This window comes from Lepidochelys kempii, chromosome 2, assembly GCF_965140285.1.
Source record: "Lepidochelys kempii isolate rLepKem1 chromosome 2, rLepKem1.hap1, whole genome shotgun sequence".
In the NCBI taxonomy this organism is placed as follows: domain Eukaryota; kingdom Metazoa; phylum Chordata; order Testudines; family Cheloniidae; genus Lepidochelys; species Lepidochelys kempii.
Window position 1 is genome coordinate 81,852,801 of NC_136381.1, and position 24,089 is coordinate 81,876,889.

At 42.1% G+C, this 24,089-nt stretch overlaps 2 protein-coding genes and 1 long non-coding RNA gene across 7 annotated transcripts in view; 2 read left to right on the forward strand and 1 right to left on the reverse strand.

Annotated features, from left to right (window-relative positions):
• LOC140906777 (uncharacterized) overlaps positions 1–1,518 on the forward strand; it is a 17,624-nt gene extending 16,106 nt beyond the window's left edge. For 3 of the 4 annotated variants that reach the window (XR_012157241.2, XR_012157240.1, XR_013635307.1), the window contains one exon: positions 1,195–1,518. This is a non-coding gene — a long non-coding RNA (uncharacterized LOC140906777). The remainder of the gene's footprint in view (positions 1–1,194) is intronic. The other variant, XR_012157242.2, reaches the window with a different exon arrangement.
• The window catches only part of RIOK3 (RIO kinase 3), a 20,754-nt gene extending 6,574 nt beyond the window's left edge, over positions 1–14,180 (reverse strand). The window contains exons 1-9 of one of the 2 annotated variants that reach the window (XM_073331394.2): positions 13,944–14,179; positions 10,929–11,091; positions 9,814–9,935; positions 7,364–7,509; positions 7,118–7,225; positions 5,938–6,047; positions 3,808–3,951; positions 2,383–2,510; positions 426–614 (exon numbers count right to left, since the gene is read on the reverse strand). In XM_073331394.2, coding sequence (XP_073187495.1) covers positions 426–614; positions 2,383–2,510; positions 3,808–3,951; positions 5,938–6,047; positions 7,118–7,225; positions 7,364–7,509; positions 9,814–9,881 — 893 coding nt within the window. In that variant the 5' untranslated portion in view covers positions 9,882–9,935; positions 10,929–11,091; positions 13,944–14,179. Of the gene's footprint in view, positions 1–425; positions 615–2,382; positions 2,511–3,807; positions 3,952–5,937; positions 6,048–7,117; positions 7,226–7,363; positions 7,510–9,813; positions 9,936–10,928; positions 11,092–13,943 lie in introns of both variants that reach the window. The other variant, XM_073331395.2, reaches the window with a different exon arrangement.
• Positions 14,181–20,304: 6,124 nt separating this feature from the next.
• Positions 20,305–23,224, forward strand: LOC140906779 (uncharacterized). The gene is made up of 2 exons (XM_073331399.1): positions 20,305–20,371; positions 21,924–23,224. The coding sequence occupies exon 2, from the start codon at positions 21,933–21,935 to the stop codon at positions 23,166–23,168; it is 1,236 nt and encodes a 411-aa protein (XP_073187500.1). The 5' UTR covers positions 20,305–20,371; positions 21,924–21,932; the 3' UTR covers positions 23,169–23,224.
• Positions 23,225–24,089: the final 865 nt, after the last annotated feature.

Sequence of the window (24,089 nt, forward strand, 5' to 3'; positions counted from 1 at the left end):
AGCCATACAGTAGATTCCAAAAACATTATGCCTTGAAGGCTACAAACCTTTTAGCTTCATTTTAGATTGTAATTTTCAGAGGTAGATGCTAGTGGCTTCAAGACTCGATTACAATAGAGGTCTGGCAACAATTTCAAATTGCCAATGGACACATTTTTACTTAAAAGATTTCCCAATATACAAAATAAATGTGCTCAGTTATACAATCTTGAACTTGAAGCATATAGGGAATAAGAGCCTGAACATTTGTAGTATCTCAACTGTATGAATTAAAATATGTAATAAGATATGAGAGTTGGAGTAAACATATGCATTAAGGCCCCCCACATCAAAGTAGGACTTTACAGTGATCTAGCAGAACTTCCTTGAAAAAAATAGGAAAAAAAAAAAAGTCAGACACTAATACCAACTATACTGTTTTGTACCTTGTTAGATTGTGCATTTCTTTCTCTGCCCACATACGGATAACCTTCCGTGGATTCAGTTTACTGAAGCGATCTTTAAATCTGTAGTCATCCTTAATGTATTTGTCACGGTTCTTGAATTCATTAAGGGTAGTTTTAAATACCTTTAAGGCACATTCTGGAGGTACAGCTTTATCATCCACACCCGTTCTTATGATAGAAAAAAAGAACACAGAACAAAAATTAAATGTTTAATCTACATCTAGGGTCTCTGAGCACAATCAATTGAGTTTGTTTATTTCTAAAAAAGCTGTTAAGATCATGCAGAAACAAAACACTGCATATAATGTTGAAGTTAAGTCCATGAAAAGACTGCAGAGTTCCCTGGCTAAACTTGGTTCTTAAACTAATTATAGTATTAATAGCTTGTGAAGGACTTCAATTATGAAGACCAAAAGTTTATCAAGTAGGCTTATTTTACATTTCTAGAACGACATGGAACTGATACAGTTTAAATATTACTTGGTTAAATGCAACCTCTGTAAAAGGTGAACTGTGGAAATCATTGTGTCTCCAACCACGCAATAGCCCCTTTTTTATAGTCTACTTTCTTCCCTCTGTTGATGTTTGTCTGTACAGTGGATAGAGTTGAAACCCAGGTTAATATTTTATGACAATTATGGAACTATCCTATAATAATTTATGAATACTGTAGGTCTGGTTATTGGAATGATGTTTACTATATGAATATGTTTCTTATATGAATATATTGGTTTATTCTGGAATACAGGGAGGAAAGAGAAGGATGGCTCAAGATACCTACTTATCAGAAAACATTTAAGAGTTAAAAGGACAATGCCAGAACGATTAGCTTTGCTGATTCTGTCTCCAATCAGCCTATGAAACTGGTTTGACAAGGAAAGGCCAAACCCCAGATGCAGGAGAACAAAGAACTATGGCAGCATTAAAGGACACTTCAGGCACCTTTAAGAACCTATGACTGCCTAGGTCACCATCAGGAATGGTAGTACTTTATGTAAGAGACCTAATAGTTGATGTCAGTTTTAAAATCCTCTAACGCTTCGTTTCTATTGCTAAATAAAAACAATTGTTTTAAGACAACTGTTTGGTCACTCTTCTGCATTTCTTCCCTTTGGGAGCAAATGGATGTCTAGTTGGACCTGCTGGGTTAAATAAGTGGCTGACAGAGCAAGTATTGCACCCAGATCCCAGCCTGAGTGGGATAATGGCAAAAAAAAGAAGAAAAAAAGACAGGCAAGGGCATGAGGCCTAACACCGAAGGGGGGCCCAGAACCAGGGCATATGTACAAGCACATGAAGTTTTATACTTAAGTTTTATGTTCATTTTCCAGGCTATTTTGGAGAAGGAAAACAGCAAGGATTTTTTTTTAAAATGTACTTTTTGGCTTTTTACAATGTATCATTTTATATATAAACTTGTTATAAATATAAAGATTGCGAGCTGTCAGCACCCACCCCAAACCTTGCCTCCAGCATTTACAATACTGTTAAATATATTTAAAAGGTGTTTTTAAATTTATAACAGGGGGTCATACTCAGAGGCTTGCTGTATGAAAGGGGTCACCAGTACAAAAGTTTGAGAACCACTGCTTTAAAGGAACAAATGAACCATCTCTCTCTCAACTTACCAGGAAAGGGCTGGATATTGCAGCGCACACAATTTTGGGAAAATTCAGTACTGGGAGTGTGTTGCGGTCACCTTGCTGGTTGTAACCCAGGTTGGTGAAAGCCAGCATGGGGCTGTAGAGAGGCTGCTGAACCAGGGATGTCTACTGCACAGAAACACTCAGGGTTTGACTTGTAGGCTTGCTGAGAGCCCTCCCAGCCTGGGAGCTACAGCAACAAAGCACTCTAAAGCACCCTAGGGTTGCAGAACAAGTAGTGACAACCCCTTACAAGTCTGGATTGCACCCCAAAGCATGACAATCACACTTACTTTCCTCCATAAGCATGAAAAACAACAGATTCTTTTCCTGTGCTAATGCAGCCAGTGATGGTCTCCAGTATCCCAGCATTGACCATCTTGTACAAAATTAAACGTGTTTTAGGATCCACTGCTTTCTCCTACAGGAGAAAGGGAGAAAGAAAGTAAACATGTGAATGATTTACCTAAATTCATTTAAACCTAGTGGTGGTTCTGATTATTTAGAGGATAATACCCTTTTCATCTGATTTGAATCAGCTGGCAAAATGTGTTCTCATGAACAATCTAGGAGAAAAAGCATAAGTAGGTTGTTCTTGTTTTTACACTGTAGCAGAACAACTCTTTTATCCCAAGACTTACTTTACTTAATACTGTTTTTTATAGATTGTATGACTCCTTGGGGCAAGAACCACATCTTTTCTGTCATGCACAGAGAAGAGCATTATCAGCACTTTATATTGCACATTTCAAATCTGAGTCTCAAAGACCTTTACAAATATTAAGGCTAAGTACCTCAGAGATGCTTAGGTATTATACCCATTTTAGTGACTGACAACACAGATAGAGAAAGGTTAAGAGCTGTCCAAATCACCATAACTCAGTGGCAAAAATCAAGGGCAGATTGGAAGAGGCCCTGGAGGTTTTTCACCTTCCTCTATAGCATAGGGCACGGGTCACTTGCTGGAGGATTCTCTGCACCTTGAAGTCTTTAAACTACGATTTGAGGATTTCAATAGCACAGATATAGGTGTAAGGTTTTTTGCAGGAGTGGTGGGTGAAATTCTGTGGCCTGCATTGTGCAGATCAGACTAGATGATCATAATTGTCCCTTCTGACCTAAATATCTATGAATCTATAAGAACACTGCACTAGAATTCCCTCCGCCCTCCCCCTAAAAAAATCAACTGTTTCATCCAATCAGGAATACCAATTGGTTTTCTAGACAACAAGTTGAGGGATTTCAATTAGCGACCTATCTTCCTGAAGCTCTGGTTATGAAGATAATTTAAAGTAATATACTCCAGGTATCTAGGTTTAATCCCTTCTTTTCTCAGAATTTCTATAACCAAGTTCTAGAGAAAATTCCAGGAATAGTTGTGAAGCAGATGATCAGCTCCAAGGTATTAAAGATACAGAAAACACAAGCAAACTTGTAATAAAACTTGAATACTCTTATTTTGGGAAGCCTATCAAAATATTGCATGCATTTATACGGCAGCTGTGATCACAGTATCTGAGCACAATACATGTGGCTTAGATGAAGGCAAGACTATCCCACTGTAGGAGTTAATACAATACAACCTTCTTCAGTAAACCCCTAGTCAAACATTGCTCATTTGGTTTAGTCAAAATGGATTACTTTTTCTAAAATATATCAAAATGATATGCAAGTTGGTATGGAAAGTTTGGGATTTAAAATGGCTAAGCAAGACATACCGCAGTAGAATGCTCTTTCTTCTCATGAAGCCTGGCACTTCGACGTTCCTCAGAGTATGCATGTTGCTTTAAGGCATTAAAGACTTGATTGGATAGTTTTAAATCCATTCCAATTCCATCTCCAACCTGGAAATCAGGCCCAAACTACAAAACAGACAATTTAAACTACTACTACTTGAGACAGAGAAAGATACAGAACATGAACAAGATTTTGATTCAAATATTCAAGAACTAACTTTTATAATGCTTAGCTTCAGAACTGGAAGAGTGGATGCTTCAGTAAATGGCTTCTGTGACAGCATTCCACCAAACAAGTTTTACAGAGTGTTAACAAAATGTTCTAATATCATTTAAAATCAAGAGCTAAGCAATCACTCTCACCCACTCTTTAAGTACATTACACATCACTTATCCTATAAAGATAATACTGGCATGCATGCATTTCCTTCTTTCCAATATTTTTTGATACAGCTATGTTAATGCAAATTGCAAATATTTACTGCTGTGGATAGACAGATTATAAGCCAGCATTCTGCAGTAAGCGATTAAGATTCAGTTTCCCTGACTCAGATAAGGTTTTTCTGGTTCTGTGGATGAAGGGAAAGCAGTGGATGTATTGTTTCTTGACTTTAGCAAAGCTTTTGACATGGTCTCCCACAGTATTCTTGTCAGCAAGTTAAAGAAGTGTGGGCTGGATGAATGCACTATAAGGTGGGTAGAAAGTTGGCTAGATTGTCGGGCTCAACGGGTAGTGATCAATGGCTCCATGTCTAGTTGGCAGCTGGTGTCAAGTGGAGTGCCCCAGGGGTTGGTCCTGGGGCTGGTTTTGTTCAATATCTTCATAAATGATCTGGAGGATGGTGTGGATTGCACTCTCAGCAAATTTGCGGATGATACTAAACTGGGAGGAGTGGTTGATATGCTGGAGGGCAGGGATAGGATACAGAGGGACCTAGACAAATTGGAGGATTGGGCCAAAAGAAATCTGATGAGGTTCAATAAGGATAAGTGCAGGGTCCTGCCCTTAGGACGGAAGAACCCAATGCACAGCTACAGACTAGGGACCGAATGGCTAGGCAGCAGTTCTGCGGAAAAGGACCTAGGGGTGACAGTGGACGAGAAGCTGGATATGAGTCAGCAGCGTGCCCTTGTTGCCAAGAAGGCCAATGGCATTTTGGGATGTATAAGTAGGGGCATAGCGAACAGATCGAGGGACATGATCGTTCCCCTCGATTTGACATTGGTGAGGCCTCATCTGGAGTACTGTGTCCAGTTTTGGGCCCCGCACTACAAGAAGGATGTGGATAAATTGGAGAGAGTCCAGCGAAGGGCAACAAAAATGATTAGGGGTCTGGAACACATGACTTATGAGGAGAGGCTGAGGGAACTGGGATTGTTTAGTCTGCAGAAGAGAAGAATGAGAGGGGATTTGATAGCTGCTTTCAACTACCTGAGAGGTGGTTCCAGAGAGGATGGTTCTAGACTATTCTCAGTGGTAGAAGAGGACAGGACAAGGAGTAATGGTCTCAAGTTGCAGTGGGGGAGGTTTAGGTTGGATATTAGGAAAAACTTCACTAGGAGGGTGGTGAAACACTGGAATGCATTACCTAGGGAGGTGGTAGAATCTCCTTCCTTAGAAGTTTTTAAGGTCAGGCTTGACAAAGCCCTGGCTGGGATGATTTAATTGGGGATTGGTCCTGCTTTTAGCAAGGGGCTGGACTAGATGACCTCCTGAGGTCCCTTCCAACCCTGATATTCTATGATTCTGTTTTTTAAATCATTTGGATTACATGACTGAGATGTTTACCAGCGTATGCTTGATGATTTTCCCCTCTTATTACTGAACTTGCTGGTTTATTTGTGCTAAAGTAATTTATTTCTGTACATAAACATTTTTGTATCACTTACATACAGTATTACTTGAACAGTTTAGAAATAAAAATTAAGTTTTCCACCAATACTTACCTCTATGAAAAAGTTAATCCAAATGTTTCACAATCTTCATTTAAAGGACGGTTAGAACAACATACTACAGCACACAAACATACATTTCTCTAAAATCCTCCAAATACTGATTGAATTAAGGCATTTATAGATATTATGCTTGCATACATACAAGGTGGACCTTACATTTTCCATTCGAGCAGTATTCTTTCTTCCACATACAACCTCATCATGTTTGGTGGTAATTTCTTTTCCTTTTCCTATAAAGCCCTTTTTTGGAGTAGTGGTGGGTTTATCTGCCGATAATGAACAATACAAGTCAAAGTTTATGTATACACAAATATAGGTGTAATATATTTGGAACTATTCCATCATGCCCACAATAAGCAAAGCAATTTAATTAATTAAAAATGTAAAGATCAAACAAAAGTCCCTTCTGCGAAGCATCCTGCACACTTCGGGGACTTCTAAAATAATAAATCCTACGTTACACAGTCTGGCACACACTCTAGGAAGGAATAGATGACAGACACATATGTCCTCCAAACAGGTAACCTCAAATACCCAGCTAAGACTAATCAATGAGTTCTGTGCTGCATCTTGGGCATTAAAATCTTCATTACAATGCACTGCCTTTACGACACACACAACCATAGGCAACCTAATTTTTCATAAGAACTTTACAAAGGGCACATGTAATCAGAGACCAGTATATTAAAAATAGGACCTAAATTAAATAATAAAGAATAAATAAATAAACAAACAGCATGAGTACACAAAATGGCCAAGTACCTAGTATCTCTCATTTCTAATTTCAGGCTCTCATTTTTGAGAATCTTGGCCTAAATCAGGGGTGGGCAAACTATGGCCCGCAGGATTGCCACCTCCGTGGCGCCACGGGCCCTGCGCCACTTCGGGGGAGGTACCCACAGGTGAGGGCAGTGCACGGAGCTCTTTGCCTGCCCTGGGGCTGCAGGGATGTGGTGCCAGCCACTTCTAGGAGCAGAGCTGGCCACTTCCAGGAGCGGCTCCAGGTAAGCGGCGCCAGGCTGGAACCTGCACCCCAACTCCCTGCCCTGAGCCCCCGCTGAACCCTTACCCCCTTCGGCTCTCCTCCCTGCACCTCTGCCCTAAGCCCCCTCCTGCACCCCAACCCCCTTCCCTGAGCCCCCTCGTATACCCTGCACCCCTCCTTTGCCCCAACCCCTTGCCCTGAGCCCCTTCCAGCACACGGCTCCCACACCCCAACCCCCCATTCACGGCCCTGCATGCAATTTCCCCACCCAGATGTGGCCCTTGGGCCAAAAAGTTTGCCCACCCCAGCTTATATAGTACATTTTGTACACACAGTAAATTCAATCAGTACCTGCTCTATAGGGATCATGACGGGTATCCTGCCAGTCAACTTCATCTTCTGAGCTGTCACTATCCTCATAGGGATGCACCTTTCGGTAATTTTCAAAGGATATGGAGACTTGGGAAACAAAACAAATTGGAAATTTTGTAATTAACATGCATTCACCACTACCGTGCAGCTCAGTCAATTCAAACTGGTGTCACAAAATAAATGTACTTGTTTGTCTAACAAGACCGTCATGTCTGATGGTAGTACCTTTGCTATCTCCATTGAACTTTTTTTCCTCACGTCTAAGCTGCGCATCATACTCCCTGTCAAACTCCATTTGCAGCATCTGGGCAAGCATTAGGTCACTGGAAGTGTCAGTGTTTTCTCCGGTAATAAATGGCCCCTCAGCAACACTAAGTACAATAAAAAAAAAGGTTTCAGAGTAACAGCCGTGTTAGTCTGTATTCGCAAAAAGAAAAGGAGGACTTGTGGCACCTTAGAGACTAACCAATTTATTAGAGCATAAGCTTTCGTGAGCTACAGCTCACTTCTTCAGATGCATATCGTGGAAACTGCAGCAGGCTTTATATATACACAGAGAATATGAAACAATACCTATCCCCACCCCACTGTCCTGCTGTAAAAGTTCTGTTAATATAGTAAACACACAGTCTTGTATCCCCTTGACTTATCCCAGACTGAAGACAGAATTTGGAGAAACTGGATTTAAATGCAAAACTTCTCAATAATTAACTATGATTAAGATTTTGTCATGGTTATTTTAAGCAAAAGTCACAGATAGGTCGTGGGCAAGAAACAAAAATTCACATAAGCCCGTGACATGCCTGTGACTTTTGCTAAAAATAATGGGGGGATAATGCATCTCTCTTAAGAGTCTGATTTGTCTTGCGTACCCCAAGTTTCACCTCACTTAGAAGTGCTTGCTTACAAAACCAAACAAAAATTCAGAAGCGTCACAGCACACTATTACTGAAACTTTGCTTATTTTCTCATTTTGTCTACATGAAATTTTAGTTTGTACTGACTTTGCTAGCGCGTTTTATGTAGCTTTTTGTAAAACTAGGCAAATATCTAGATTAGTTGATATACCCTGGAAGACCTCTGCGTACCTCTGGTTGATCTAAAGAGCCCTCTTCATGAAAGTGAAGAGTCAAGAAAGAAGCATGAACTGGGGAGAGAACAAGATTATGAGAGGATCTCTCATGAAGAGATCCACATAAGAACATAAGAATGGCCATACTGGGTCAGACCAAAGGTCCATCCAGACCAGTATCCTGTCTACCGACAGTGGCCAATGCCAGGTGCCCCAGAGGGAGTGGACCTAACAGGTAATGATCAAGTGATCTTTCTCCTGCCATCCATCTCCACCCTCTGACAAACAGAGGCTAGGGACACCATTCCTTATCCATCCTGGCTAATAGCCATTAATGGACTTAACCTCCATGAATTTATCCAGTTCTCTTTTAAACCCTGTTATAGTCCTAGCCTTCACAACCTCCTCAGGCAAGGAGTTCCACAGGCTGACTGCTGCCCATTAATTTCATTTGGTGGCTCCTAGTTCTTATATTATGGGAACAAGTAAATAACTTTTCCTTATTCACTTTCTCCACACCACTCATGATTTTATATATCTCTATCATATCCCCCCTCAGTCTCCTCTTTTCCAAGATGAAAAGTCCTAGCCTCTTTAATCTCTCCTCATATGGAACCCCTTCCAAACCCCTAATCATTTTAATTGCCCTTTTCTGAACCTTTTCTAATGCCAGAATATGTTTTTTTGAGATGAGGGGACCACATCTGTACGCAGTATTCAAGATGTGGGCATACCATTTATTTATATAAGGGCAATAAGATATTATCCGTCTTATTCTCTATCCCTTTTTTAACAATTCCTAACATCCCGTTTGCTTTTTTGACTGCCACTGCACACTGCGTGGACGTCTTCAGAGAACTATCCATGACGACTCCAAGATCTTTCTCCTGATTAGCTATAGCTAAATTAGCCCCCATCATATTGTATGTATAGTTGGAGTTATTTTTTTCCAATGTGCATTACTTTACATTTATCCACATTAAATTTCATTTGCCATTTTGTTGCCCAATCACTTAGTTTTGTGAGATCTTTTTGAAGTTCTTCACAGTCTGCTTTAGTCTTAACTATCTTGAGCAGCTTAGTATCATCTGCAAACTTTGCCACCTCACTGTTTACCCCTTTCTCCAGATCATTTATGAATAAGTTGAATAGGACTGGTCCTAGGATTGACCCTTGGGGAACACCACTAGTTACCCCACTCCATTCTGAAAATTTACCATTTATGGTACATATGGTACCAGTACATGATTCATGCACTGGAGAACCACTGGAATAGGTGTTTTTAACAATACATTTCTAGAGGAGCTACCAGAAATGGACCAAGAAAGGGTGACAGAATGAGGAAAATGTTTACTATGGTACTTTTATGGTACTTTTAAAATGTTTACTATGGTACATGCATCCGATGAAGTGAGCTGTAGCTCACGAAAGCTCATGCTCAAATAAATTGGTTAGTCTCTAAGGTGCCACAAGTACTCCTTTTCTTTTTACTATGGTACTGTAACTACACACCTTTACTTAAGATACCATGTAGGAAGACCTACAATGACTAGGCAATCAAGTTTACTAACCCAGCATTTAAGTTCTAGGGTGTTTAACTTACGTAACCACCTCAGGAAAAGCAACTTTTTCTTCTTCCAGTTGCAGCTCTTTTGCCAACTGTTCGCTCATCACATCAGCAAGGGAGCATGATATTACTACATTTTTAGGGGCTCCCCATGGACACTGCAAAGAAACATTTTGTTGAAATACGGCAACTAGACATACGGGCTACTTTGTTTGTTAGTACAGTTAAACTACCAATAGGTTCAGGGCAAACTGATGTAGTCTTCAGATTTTCTCTTTCTTCCACAGACTCACAAACACTGTTAGACTAAAGTACAACAGTACTCCTTTAAGTGACCACCATAAGGTAAGTAGGGAAGAGGGCAATGCCAATACTTCAGAGGGTTTGGATTGTTAAAAAATATATTCACAACACAGTATGTTGTAAGAGCCATCTGGTAATAGCAGACGGTCAGAACTGGGAATTTCTGTAAAACCTCCCATTTGAGAAAGTTATGTGAAAAACATTTTTGGGCTGAAGTTTACCATATTTTCTCTCAGCTCAGAATCCCCCCCCCAAAAAAAATTTTGGAAAAATTATCTGTTCAAACATTTGAATGACAAAAGTTAAATATCTTTGAATACCGAGTTATAAATGTGCAAAATGCACTGGTTCAGCCAAGTCTCCAAGTTAAAACTGCTTGAAAGATCATAGTGAAACAGTAACCATGAAAATTTACATATTGATTGGTAATGAAGTCCACAGGGCTGGGCTACCTCTAAGGAGGCAGAACTTAGCTCACAAGTTTAAATACTCTGTAGACTTCAGGCACCAAATACAGCCATGCAGGATAAACTTTGCACCTGAATGCAGTCTAACTGAAGTATTCCCATGTGGATGCAATTTCAGAATATCTGGCCCTAAGTTTCAGGCACTTTTACAACCAAGATAGTGTGTCCCAGTAAAGAAACCTGTTATTTTCAAGAATTGTGTTTCATCTATATCGTCAACAGGGAGAGAACAATTTTTAAACTGGCCACCAACTCACTCTAGAGGTTTTATTAGAGATAGTATTGCCATAGCACAGCACCTACAGATCTTGATCAAGTCAGATCCACATCCTGCCACGCACTGTATAAACAAAGCAAAATTCATCTTAAAAAGTAACTTACTCTAAGGAAAAACACATTAAAGTTGATATTGATTTTAAAAAAAAATCCAGTAGAATGTGTTATACATTTCTCAGCAACATTTTTTAGACTGAAACAAAATGAAAACTAGAGAACAGTCTTGTTTGTTTCAGTGCCCTCTGAAGCATCAAGGAGAAGGAAAGATCTGTTTGCCAAATGGTAAGAGAATAGAGAGGAAAAATATATTAGCAGCTTTTAGGCACCAGGATAAAATCCCCTGTGGGATAGTGGTGATCACCAAATAATCACAAGTACAACTAAAGGTTTCCTTTCCAGACTCTGGAAACGATAACAGACAACACATTCCTTCAAAACTAAAGGAGACATCTCTGAGATGTAACCGAAAGAAGATTTCATAGGTCTAAATTCTGGATCCCATGTGAGTTTTGTCACTGACTTAACGGAGCTACAGTTTTGCTCAGAATCAAGGTCTGAGTGCACTGACCCACCTGTGAAGGGTCCAACAGGAACTTTGGTCAGCAAGCAGTAGCTGAACAGAAACTTATAAATTTCAGTTCACTGCTTACTTCAGGCTGCAGTGGAATAGACAAAGGTCTGCTCATCAGTTTTGGCAACCAACTCTGAGCCCCTTTTTTGCTGAAAAGATTTGAGTGTACTCTTAATTTCTTCAAGCAATTTAGAGTAAAGTATTTGAGTACTGAAAATGTTAAAAGATGTTTATTTCATCTATGTGCATTTCTCATTGCCTTGCACAAAGTCTGCTGAGTTAGAGCTGAATATGCCTCAACATGTCCTTCTGCGGGCACACTTAAGTCTTTTTTAGTCTACAAGCACATGTCATTACAGCGAGGACAAAGTTAGTAAAGGCCAGAGTAGATCACCATCTTTCAGAGTTTAATACAACAGGTCAAGACTGGTTAGGACACATTGTACCCAAATTACATTCTGGAAAAGGTTTCAAGCCACAGACAAAAACTGATTTCTACATGTCTGTCACAGTTAGATGTCCTACTTTAGGCTACACCAGCAGGTTCGAGCCAAGTTCTAGTTCTCTCCTGGCACCTGAAAGTGGATCCCAATGCTAAATTTCACCACTTCTGTGAGGGAACAGTTTAATAATTCCATCAGAGCAGATACACAGTAATGGCAAGGTATAGCATATGTTCATCTAAAATGGACTCTACCATTGGCATGCCAAATTTTAACTCAAGTACCAAATGGATCTATTGGTAAATGTGGTCATGCTTAGTACTTACATGGCACTTAGCACATTCAAAGCACCATGCAAACATGAATCCAGTTTGAACCCTACTGCATTAGACATGAGAAGAGAAGTGAAAAGTGACTTGCAACAGTTAGGACACAGAAGCTCCTGGTTCTCAGACCTTTCCCCAGGACCATGGTGTCTTTTGCTACCTGTCATGATGGTCTTTGTTCTGGGTAGTACAGATCTGAGCTTCCCAGATACAAACTCACAAATGCAACATTTAATACCTTCCCCGCTTCTCCCCACACAGATTGAAGGCAAGCCTAGCAACAGCCTATTGTTTAACTTTGTGGTGGTGTTTCCTTCCTAGTTCCCACATTTAAGAAAGATTAATTTAAACTGGAACAGGTGGAGAGAAGGGCTACTAGAATGATCAGAGACAAGAACCACCTACCTTACGAGAGTAGTCTTAAAAAGTTTGGCTTATTTACCTAACATAACAAAAGCTCAGGAGAGATATGATTTCTCTCTATAAATACATTAGACGAGTAAACACAAAGGAATGAGATGAGTTATTTAAGTAAAGGACCAATGTTGGCATAAGAACAAATGGACATAACCTAGCCATCAGTAAGTTTATGCTCAAAGTCAGATGAAAATTTCTAACCACCAAAACAGTGAAGTTCTGGAACAGTTATCCAAGGGAAGCAGTGGAGGTAAAAAAACCCTCACCTGTTTCAAGACTGAGCTTGATAAATTTTTGGAGGAAATAGTATGATGATATTGCCTACAATAGTATGTGGCCTACCCATGACTGCTATCAATAAATATCTCCAATGGCTACAGAACGGGAGGGCTTCAAGTTACTATAGAAAATTCTTTCCCACATCTGGCTCGTGGGTCCTGCTTACATACTCAGGGTCTAACAGCTCACCGTATTTGGGGTCAGGAAGGAATTTCCCCCAGGTCAGATTGACAGAAACCCTGGAGGTTTTTTACCTTCCTCTGTAAAGTAGGGCACAGGTCACTCACTGGTCTGAACTAGAGGATATGGTGGATTCTCTATAACCTGAAGTCTTTAAATGAAGATTTCATAGAATCATAGAATATCAGGGTTGGAAGGGACGTCAGGAGGCCATCTAGTCCAACCCCCTGCTCAAAAGCAGGACCCATCCCCAATTAAATCATCCCAGCCAGGGCTTTGTCAAGCCTGACCTTAAAAACTTCTAAGGAAGGAGATTCCACCACCTCCCTAGGCAACAGATTTGAGGACTTAAGTGACCCAGCCAGAGGTTATGGGTCTATTACAGGAAGGGGTGAGGTTCTGTGGCCTGTGATGTGCAGGAGGCCAGACTAAATGATCACAGAACCACAGAATATCAGGGTTGGAAGGGGCCTCAGGAGGTCATCTAGTCCAACGCCGTGATAGTCCCGTCTGCCCCTACAGTCTGTGAGACTAAAATCTCACTCGTCCCCGGAGAGGAAGAGCAGCTTTGGCGCAGCTCAGGGAGGGACACTGGAAACACCAGCACTAGGAACTGTCTGAGGCCCGGAGCCGTCTCTGCTGCCCTCCGCGCGCCCTACAAGGAGGCTGTGCCCCCCTCCCCCGCGGGGTCTGGGTCAGCCCTGGGCTGGGGGCGGTCGGCCAAACCGGCCGCGCTAGCTGGGGGCGGGAAGCGGAGCCCGGAGCCGCCGCCTGCGGTGACCCATCTGCGGCTCCTCCCCCCGGCACGCAGCAGAAACCCCTGGGGCAGCGCCTCCCGCCGGGAAGGGGACTCAGAACGGGACCTTCGCCGGCCGCGGGAGCCCCTCACGGTACCTCCCCTCACCTTGCTCTGCCAGGCGGGGCCTGGGCCGGTCTCGGGGGCGGCGGCGGCGACTCCTACCGGATCCATCTGCACATCCAGAGAGCGGGGCGGCGGGCGGGAGACAGACACGGCGCGCGAGGAAAGCGGCGGCGACAGAGAACGAGGCGCGGCGGCGGCGGCGGCGGCGGGGCTGAAATCCGGGCAGCTGTCACCAGCGTCAGACACACAATGAAACCAGCACTTCCGGCTTCTCCCCACTTCCCTCTCCCCGTGACCTTCAGATCAGACTTCCCATTGGTCGGGGGAAAGTACTTCCGTTGTTCTGACGCGCCTACTGAGGGTGATGTCACCGACGTTCCACTTCCCACTGCTCAGCACCGCCCTGTGCCTCCCTCCCTGCGAGCTGCCCTTCCCCTCGAGCCTGCCGTGGAAATCTAACCCTCAGTACTGGGCGGGGGACAGTTATCGTCTCTCCAGGCCCTTGCCTTGTCCCTATATGCCAAAAAGTCTACAAGAGCTACTCTCATCACCCAGTGGAAGACTGAAACAACGCTCAGAATTCAAAAATCATGAGTCAGGCCTCAAGGATGGGATCGGCTTAAAAATTCATGAGATTTTTTTTTTTAAAAAGAGAATACTTTTGGGTTCTTTTTGTCTTCCAGTTTTTGAGCCTTCCAGGTCATGTTTTAGACTTCCTTCACAACTGCAAGGGCGAGAAAGGATTTGGAATTAATAGAATTTAGGAAAGGTTATTCAGCAAGTTAGAAGAAAAGGAGGACTTGTGGCACCTTAGAGACTAACAAATGTATTTGAGCATAAGCTTTTGTGAGCTACAGCTCACTACACACACAAAACAACTCTAACATTGAGAGAATGAGCAAAAAAATTGTTTATCTGAACTAAATATCACAGATCAGGAACCCTAATCCAAAGAAATGAACAAATAAAAGTAATTGGGAAAACAGATAACAATATGCTTATAAAGGTACAAAAACACAAGAGGAGAGCTTTGCTAATAAGCAAAAATAGGAATATCAGCTTTCTAACTAAAGGAAAGGGAAATGACCCAGAGAAGAAAAAGAGATAAGACCAAGAACACAAAATAACTCACTTCTCACTGACCCCATAAATCAAACTCACCAGGAATCACAAATTAAAAATAGCCATTTGGTAGATGTAGACTCAGAAGGAAAATATTTAAATAAAAACTCCTTTTCCTGGGAATAGTTATCTATCAAAAAGGGATTGATTCTCAGGTACACTGTGACAAATTTATGGCACTATGCACTCTAAAGCCAGCTTCCTCAGCCTTTGGCAGTTTCCCACTAAAGTGGCTCCTATGCCATTTCCCTTCCAGTTGCTGGCATAGATGTGAGGTGCCTTGCTGATGACAGAATGTAAGAATGGCTGTAAGACTAAAGTTAGGATCCTAAATCCTTAGTTATCACCAACATTAAAATAGCTTGATTTTCAGAGGTGCTGGGCACCCACAAAATGCCAATTAATTCAATAGGAGCTGCAGGTGCTCAGCACTTTTGAAAAATGAGACTGTTTCTGTTTAGGGAAATACAGGTTGGAAAATGTTGGTTGACATTAGCGTATAAAGCAGCTCCTGTTGGCCAGGAACGGCAAACCGCGGCCACTGGCAGCTATGGGCGGCCGTGCCTGTGGTCCGACAGCAGATTACCCCTGATGGGCTGCATGTGGGCAGCAGGTTGCCCATCCCTGGTATAAAGTAATCAATATATAATATAAAGCAAGTATTTGCGAGAGGATGGGAACAGAAAGTTGTCCTCTGAAAGACAGACTACCATGCTTATAGATCCTTTCGAAGCAAAGGTCCCCAAAGCGTGGGGCGCGCCCCCTAGGGGGGCATGTAGGAACATCCTGGGGGGTGCGGTGGGGCCTAGGCCAGCCCCCATGGGAGCAGAGAGGGAGCACCACCCAGTCCCTCCCTGCTCCCAGCTCTGCTCTGCTCCTGCCCCTAGCCTCAGCCTCTGGACACGGCTCCGTTCCCGGCCCAAGGCTGAGGCTGAGGGCAAGGCTGAGAGCAGAGCCGCACCTAGCCGCTGGCCCGGCTGCTGGCCTCCACTGCAGCCTGGCTGTCACTCTGCTCCTGCTCCCGCCCCCGCCCCCAGCTGTGGCCCCTGGCCACAACCCCACTCCCAGCCTCAGACCCACCAGCCCCTGCAGCCCCAGCCTGGCCCCTTTGCCCCTCTCCGTGTCTCTCCCCTCCCCCCCACACCTCGGAGCCATGGCCCTGCTCCCGGCCCCAGGTCCTGGGAGTGGGGGGTGGGAGGGGGGCGTTACCGTCAAAAGTTTGGGACCACTGTTTTAAAGCATCACACTTCCTTTGGATCAATTACCCATAAACTGTCATTGCTTAAATGAATTAATAGGAGAAACTGGCTTGACAATGTGACATCTTTCTTTCCATGATGTTTACAAGTAAAACATTAAAAGTGTTCCTATCACAAAACGTGGCTTTCCTCCAAGGCTGGCAGAAATAATGCAATTGATTTTTATAGTTTAACAAAATGAAAATCTACTCTAACATATTTAACATCTTGACTTATTTGGCAACAGCTGTGGTGAACAAGAGCGGAGAAGCTTCTTTTCAATTTATGGCTCCTATCACAATGAATGGGGAGAGATAGGTGTCTTAGAATGTGCCTTAGGAGAGCCGCCTTTTCAATTTATGGCTCCTATCACAATGAATGGGGAGAGATAGGTGCCTTAGAATGTGCCTTAGGAGAGCCGCCTAAGCTAACCAACAGAGATGCTGAGGAGAAGGATAGGTTTCAGAGTAACAGCCGTGTTAGTCTGTATTCACAAAAAGAAAAGGAGTACTTGTGGCACCTTAGAGACTAACCAATTTATTTGAGCATGAGCTTTCGTGAGAGCTCATGCTCAAATAAATTGGTTAGTCTCTAAGGTGCCACAAGTACTCCTTTTCTTTTTGAGGAGAAGGATGTGTCCTAAAGTGCTGTCCCTCTCTCAGAGATAGATGCCTACGCCCAGGTTGCAGGAAGATGTTCATCTCTGCTGGCACTCCACAACTGGGAACCCCTCTCCTGGAGTCAGGCAGCTTAGGTGCCCAAATCATTTCTTGTAAGAATGAGTTAAGGGGCTGCCTCATGTCACACAAAATGGCTGTCAGAGGAGATGCTACCCCTTCCACTTCGTAACTTTTAGCTCAGTAGTTAGAGCACTCACCCAGGATGTGGCAGGTCCAGGTTCAATTCCCCCCCTCTGCTAGACGTGGGAAGAATGAATCTGAACAATTGTCTCCTACCTCTAAGGAGGTAGCCCCAACCACTTAGCTACAAGATAGTCTGGTGCGGGATTTCTTCAACTTCTCCTGTTCAAGCTGTTCCACTGTGTAGCAATAACTAAAGAGTGATTAGCACAGGGGAACTTGATCCCGGGTTTCTCACCTCCCACATGGTTGCCCAAACCACCAGGCTACAGAGTCAGTCTCATACATGCTCTCTTTGGCCCAATGGAGAGAATTCCATTGACATAGATGGCCTTTGACCTCTTAGTTGTGTTAACAAGAGGTGATGTTCTGTAAAATGAGAAATAAATGGAGGACCTTGCCGCACATTAACATTTCCTAATAATAATAAATTTTAAAATATCTTAAGAAGACTTCCACTAGTATTTCTCGTGACATTTAGCAATAGATGTAAAGAGATGGAACCTATTATTTAACATAGTCATTATGAACAGCATTTATGCAAGTTCCCATCCTCATTCTTAACACATGCCCGAGCACTAGGTGGATTATCCAAGACTCAGGCTCTGTTGGAATAAAGTTTTCATGGCTTAGATTGATATATCTGGAATATATAGACTCCTTGAAGCCTCAGGTTGGATGACCAGATAGCAAGTGTGAAAAATCGGGACAGAGTGCGGGGGGTAATAGGAGCCTATATAAGAAAAATCCCCAAATATCGGGACTGTCCCTATAAAATCGGGACATCTGGTCACCCTAGCCTCAGGTTTCAATTCTGCAGGGTTAGTTCAGTCATTCGACAGAGGCACTTTTCATAAGTAAGATATTGCTGTTCTTGGCCAAAAAAAGTATTCTTTCATCCCTTTTTGTGCAGTATACTATGCACTATTTGGCAGGTAGTTTTCATCCCCAAAGTAAATGCAGTTGGTTTACATGTCTAGTTTGTGCAAAACTTCAGAATCCTTTGTGATGAAAAGTTCTGCTATATAAATGTACAATGTTTTAATTGTTATTTTTTATTTATTGTGACATCCTGTGGAAAGATGACATACAAGTGGTATTCCTTTTGATATTGATATTTCTCAGGTATTTATTGAAAACTTTGTTCAATTTGTTTTTTTAATCTTTCAGTTTAATATGTCATTGCATCAGGTCCTTGACAAAAGACACAGCATATTGTAGAAGATGTGAGATGTCATCATGGTCACCGTTAGATAAGGATGCAAAAAAAATTGAAACATGCAAATTCTCTGTACAACTGTAACTACAGAAAATAAAATAATATAAAATGCAAAGACAGAGAGGAGGATCTGATTTTGATCTGTCATTTCTAGTTTTTATATTACAACATACCACTAAAGCCCTGAACCTTCAAAACATTTATGCACATGCTTAACTTTACAACCATCCCACAATGTCTACTCATGGTAATAAAATTAACCTTGAGCATAAGGGTTTGAAGGATTGGAGCTTAACAAATTATTGCAGAAAGAGAGACTCCGAATTCACCTTACATGAGCTAAAGATACATCATTATATCAGCAATCAAATATATTTTAATCACTTACTCACTATACTGTTTTCATAGATACCAGTGTAAAATTATCTTAATCTTTCTTGGTACATTAAAAGTCATTCATGTTGAATCGATGGCCTAATAAAAAGGACATTTTGTCTTCAGTAAACAGATTTGACTTCCTTAAAACAATATTTTGACCTCTTTAAATCAATATTTCCATATGTTGCATAGCTGATCTGCAGTGTAATCTAGCTAGGCATCTCTCATGCATCTGTCACTGTGGCATGCAGGTGTCCATATCTAGGCTATATTTACTATTCCTGTGTTTGTGCTACTTTGTTTGTCCTGTGTTATGAAACTAGGGCTCCAGTGCTGCAAGCTTATATGCATGGGTGGACCTGTCAACTAGGGTTGCCAGCGTCCAGTTTTCGACCAGAAAGCCTGGTTGAAAGGGACCCTGGTGGCTCCAGTTGGCATTGCCAACTGAGCTGTTAAAGTCCAGTTGGCGGTGCAGCAGGGCCCCAGGGCTAACGCAGGTTCTGTGCCTGCCCTAGCTCCATGTGGCTCCTGGAAACGGCTGCCAGGTCCTTGCAGCCCCTAGGTGCTTGGGCAGCCAGGGGGGCGCCGTGCACTGACCCCACCCCAACGGTCAGCTCCGCAGCTCCCATTGGTCGGGAGCCAGGAACTGCAGGCGCGAGGGCAGCGTGCAGAGCCTCCCTGGCCACCCGTGCACCTATGGGCTGCAAGGACCTGGTGGCCCCTTCCTGGGAGCCACGGTAAGTGCTGCTGGGACCCCGTCCCCCAAACCCCTGCCCCAGCCTGGGGTCCCCTCCTGCACCCAAACTCCCTCTTGGAGCCCACACCCCATATGCCCCCCAACACACCAACCCCCTGCACCAGTTCTGGTCCTTGAGCCCCCTCCTGAAACTCAAACCCCTCACCTCCAGTCCCACCTCAGAGCCCATACCCCCAGCTGGAGCCCTCACCCACCCCCACACCACAACCCCCTGTCCCAGCCCGGAGCCCCGTCCTTAACCTGAAACTCCTCATCCCTGGCCGCACCTCAGAGCCCACACTCCCAGCCAGAGCCCTCAGCCCCCTCCCGCACCCCAATGCCCGTCCCAGTCTGGTGAAAGTGACTGAGGGTCGGGGAGAGAGAGCGACAGAGGGAGGGAGGATGCAGCAAGTGGGGGCGGAGCCTCAGGGCAGGGGTGGGGCCTCAGGGCGGTGGTGGAGCAGGGGGCAGGGCAAGGTGTTTGGGTTTGTGCCATTAGAAAGTTGGCAACCCTATTGTGCACCTGTACACAGCCCCCACAAAATAGGGTTCTGTGCAGGCCCAAGGTCCAGTCACAGGTATGAGTTTGCAAGAATGTCGTCCAAACATGCTTATAACAAAAGGCTGACTGCTAATCATGGCAAGGTGGGACAGATCCTTTATTGTTTTTCTACTTGACTAAAGTTTTTACAGAGCACCAATCACTGTAGTATCTAAACAGTGTTGTAAAATTTAGGTGTTTACAGTTTTCTTGTGTTTCGTCATCATCCTTTTTTTTTTTTTTTTCTTCTGGGAAGTCTTACTCAATAAACAAATTAAGCCAACAAACATAAGTTAAGCAATGAAAGCTACAGTTTGTGAAATTAGTTTTGGTTACATTTCTCAGACTGCTGAAGGAACACACAGGAACATTTCAGGTTGAGTATATTGGCCATTTGCTTAGAACTATTTTGTTATAAACTGATATTAACTCGCTTTTGAACTTGTACAATGCTTATTTTGATTTGTCTAAAATTAGACACAAATGTACTCAGTTTTAGTTCTTTTATCCTGCTTATCTGTTGTCAACGAAATTGGGTGATTTTTTTCTTGTTTTCTTAAAGGTGACCTGCAAATAAAATTTTTTAAAATGGCATTGTACCCTTTTTATTACTGCTTTATGATCTAAGAAGCTCTGAAAGGTTTTTGGTTTTGCTTTGCTTATTTAAAAGGAAAAAAATCTTATTTCTTATCTTAGAAATATAAAGCTTGTCCTTACTATTTTTACTGGAGAACTGTTTGGAGAATCATAGAATTGTACAGGGAACTTTCGTATCCTTCAGTTGTAGATGTGTGTTTGAATATTTCACCAGCTGTTTGCCAGTTGTTTGAGTTAAATACATATTAAGAAAAACTTAAAAAAAAAGAAGTTATAGAAAAGTCTGGTTAAAAATTTCTTCTCAGTTGCTAATATTTCATTCTATTCTTCCTTGTGAGATCAATCTCACTAATTCTTCAGTCATCCAGAAAGTTTTCCAAGAAAAACAGAGTAGACAATACATGAATTTCTAATGTAAAAAAAAAAAAAAAAAGGGCAGAAAAAAACCAGCACTTAAAAATATCTTAGTCAACATTTTAGGCTTTTTTGATACATCATAAACAAGCACACACACAAAAAATATGGATGCAAACTTTTTCTTCGCCACTTTGTAAGTCACCTTTAAATTTTCAGAGAAAACACAGCACATCTCCTAAGTTGAAATTTAGTGGTTACATGTAGACAGGAGTCAGACTGTTAACTTTCATTTCATATTGTAGTCAATGCCTTTTGTACCTTGTCAAAATATGGGAATACTGCAAAATTCTGCCTCTGAGTTACATAATGGATCTCAGTTCTATGTCTCCTCTACATATACAGAAGTCCCATGGATGGCAATGAAAGTTATGCATACGTAGAGGGAAAGAAAAATATGGGAGTCAAAGAATATCATGAGAATGTAAAAGGGGTTGTCTACACAGTGTTTTTATATGGATATGTGAATTTAAAGCCATGTAGTTATGTGGGTATAAGGGCATGGCTACACTGGAAACTTCAAAGCGCTGTCACGGGAACGCTTCCACAGTGGCACATTGAAGTATGAGTGTGGTCGTGTGCAAGCGCTGGGAGAGAGCTCCACGAGGGGATTACAGTAGCACCAGAGACTTTGGCCCCACTTTGGCATTTCAGCCAGGTGTGGCATGAGCCCTTAAGAATTCTGTGGTGGCAGGTTTAGCAGCACTGTCTGAAACATCCCTGATCAGGAACAGGTAAACACTAAATGCTGTCAAAGGGTGGTTTTAGTTACGGAAAATGACTGGCAATGTTGTTGAGATGTAGATGAAAAATCGTCACTATATAGCCTTATTTATTAGAAATAAAACCACACCCAAATGAAGGAGCTCACATTTATTGGTTGATTTGTTCCCTTTTCTCCTCTGTGTTCCCTGCAGGCTGTAATAATGATCCCTGTGCTATTTCTGCTGCTCTTTGGATATGTCTTTTCACTGCCAGACTGCCCCCAGAAGTGTTTATGTACCCCTTCTCTAATGGATTGCCGCTGTGCCAGTTTATATGAAGTTCCACGTGGTATCGCTCAAAAAACAGAAACATTGATCTTGAACGACAACCATTTAACCCTCATTTCTCCAGGAGTGTTTCAGCACCTTCTCAATCTCACATTCCTTGGTTTAGCCAACAACAAGCTGTCACTTCAGAATGACTCTTTTGACAATATCAGCAAGAGCATCCTCTCTCTGGATCTCTCTGGGAACAATTTCACAGACTTGCCATCAAACTTGTTCAGGAACACAAAGAAACTGGTTTGGTTAAACTTAGCTGAAAACAGATTGGGTCTTCTGGACAGTACAATTTTCATCTCCTTAGAAAATCTCACCTATCTGGACCTCTCCAATAACAGGCTGAAGATGCTTGCATCCATGTTTGTGGGGCTTTCCCAGCTTGATACCTTAATGCTGGCTGGTAACCATCTCCCCACCATACCAGAGGGAGTTTTTGATCCCATTCATAACCTTAAGATCCTTGTTCTGTCCCACAATGAAATAAGTCATTTGCCTGAGAGTTTGTTTGAGAAGCTGAAGAGTCTTAATGACTTGCTGCTAGATTATAATAATTTTACTGAGATATCACATGCTATATTCACAACCCTCGACAACCTAAAACATTTTTCAATTTCTAAAAATAAAATCCAAAGTATTCCACCTCTCTTGTTTGCTAGCAGGTTTACCTTAAGGAAACTTGACCTGTCTAGTAATTTACTCTCAGAGATGCCTTCTGACTTCGCTTCAGGGTTGGAGCAGCTGGAAGTTCTTAATTTATCTGCAAATTGTATTGGTAATGTTCCCAAAAATCTATTCATAAATAATACTAAACTAGAGTTTCTGCATTTGGACAAAACTTGTCTCCACACTCCACCCATTTTTTCAGGCCTTCAAAATCTGATTGAGTTAACTTTATGCTGTAATGGCATAAAAATCTTACCAAAAACATTCACTGACAGTATGGCTAATTTGGAACTTTTGGATCTCTCCATGAACAATATAAGAGAAATAGAGGATGATGCATTTAAGATGAACCATAATATCACAAAAGTAATTTTGACTGGGAATCCAGTTTGCACAACTGATCAATTTATGCATTACTCTTTTAAAGGACTAGGCTATAGCAGTAAAAATTAAAGGATTGTAAGAACTGTACTTCTGCGACCTTCAATAAAAGTCTAACATACATATGGCAAGAAGCATGATTATTTCTGAACTACAAAAGACCATCCTCTAACAGTACGAGCATTAATACATCATATGAACTCACTGCACTGTCTGGTAGTTTAATATAATAATGGATATGTGACATGGTACAAAATCCTTTTGGAATTTCACAGGTTAACTTTTTCAGGAGAAAGATATTGTGATAAGTATAGCAGCTGTGAAATTTATTATAATAATTTTTATATTTACATTTGTGTCCCTTTACTGTTTTATGTCTCCCCTACTTCTTACCAGATCATTAAACAATTGAGCTATGAGCATATATACCCACACATACATATATTTGAGGGACAATATGATGGTATGAGTTTGAGATGGCTACATTTCTCATGAGTGTTGAAGCCATAAGAATTAATCTGTTCATCTCAGAAAACCTTGACAAGACACTATTTACTTTGTTTATGACACAGTGCCTTCAATCCCTCCAACTAGGAAGCCAGATGCCTTAGTTACCACAGGGTACCAATTACCTCTACAGAGGTACATAGGTGCTTAAACCCCAGACTTAGTGGCTAAGTCCAACTTTTAGCCTCCATAAAGCTACAAAGTCCAGCTGGAGGAAGACATGTAAAAGGTACTTGCTGTGTAGCTTTTAGCTCAGGGATTAGAGCACTCACCTGGCATTGGGGAGACCCCAATTTAATTGCCCCCTCTGCCACAGGGGAAGCAAAGGCTCTAATCACAAAGCTATGGCAGAGCTCCCTCAGTCTCTCACACTGAAGCTAACTAAAGAGTAATTGGCACAGGGGAACTTAACCCTGGGCCTCCCATCTCCCACATGGGTGGCCTAATCACTGGGCTATGGAATTATTTGCAGTTGTGCTCTCTCTC

Bases quoted from the DNA above. Each gene is read 5' to 3' on its own strand.
- LOC140906779 (XM_073331399.1), top strand. From the start codon at position 21,933: ATGATCCCTGTGCTATTTCTGCTGCTCTTTGGATATGTCTTTTCACTG.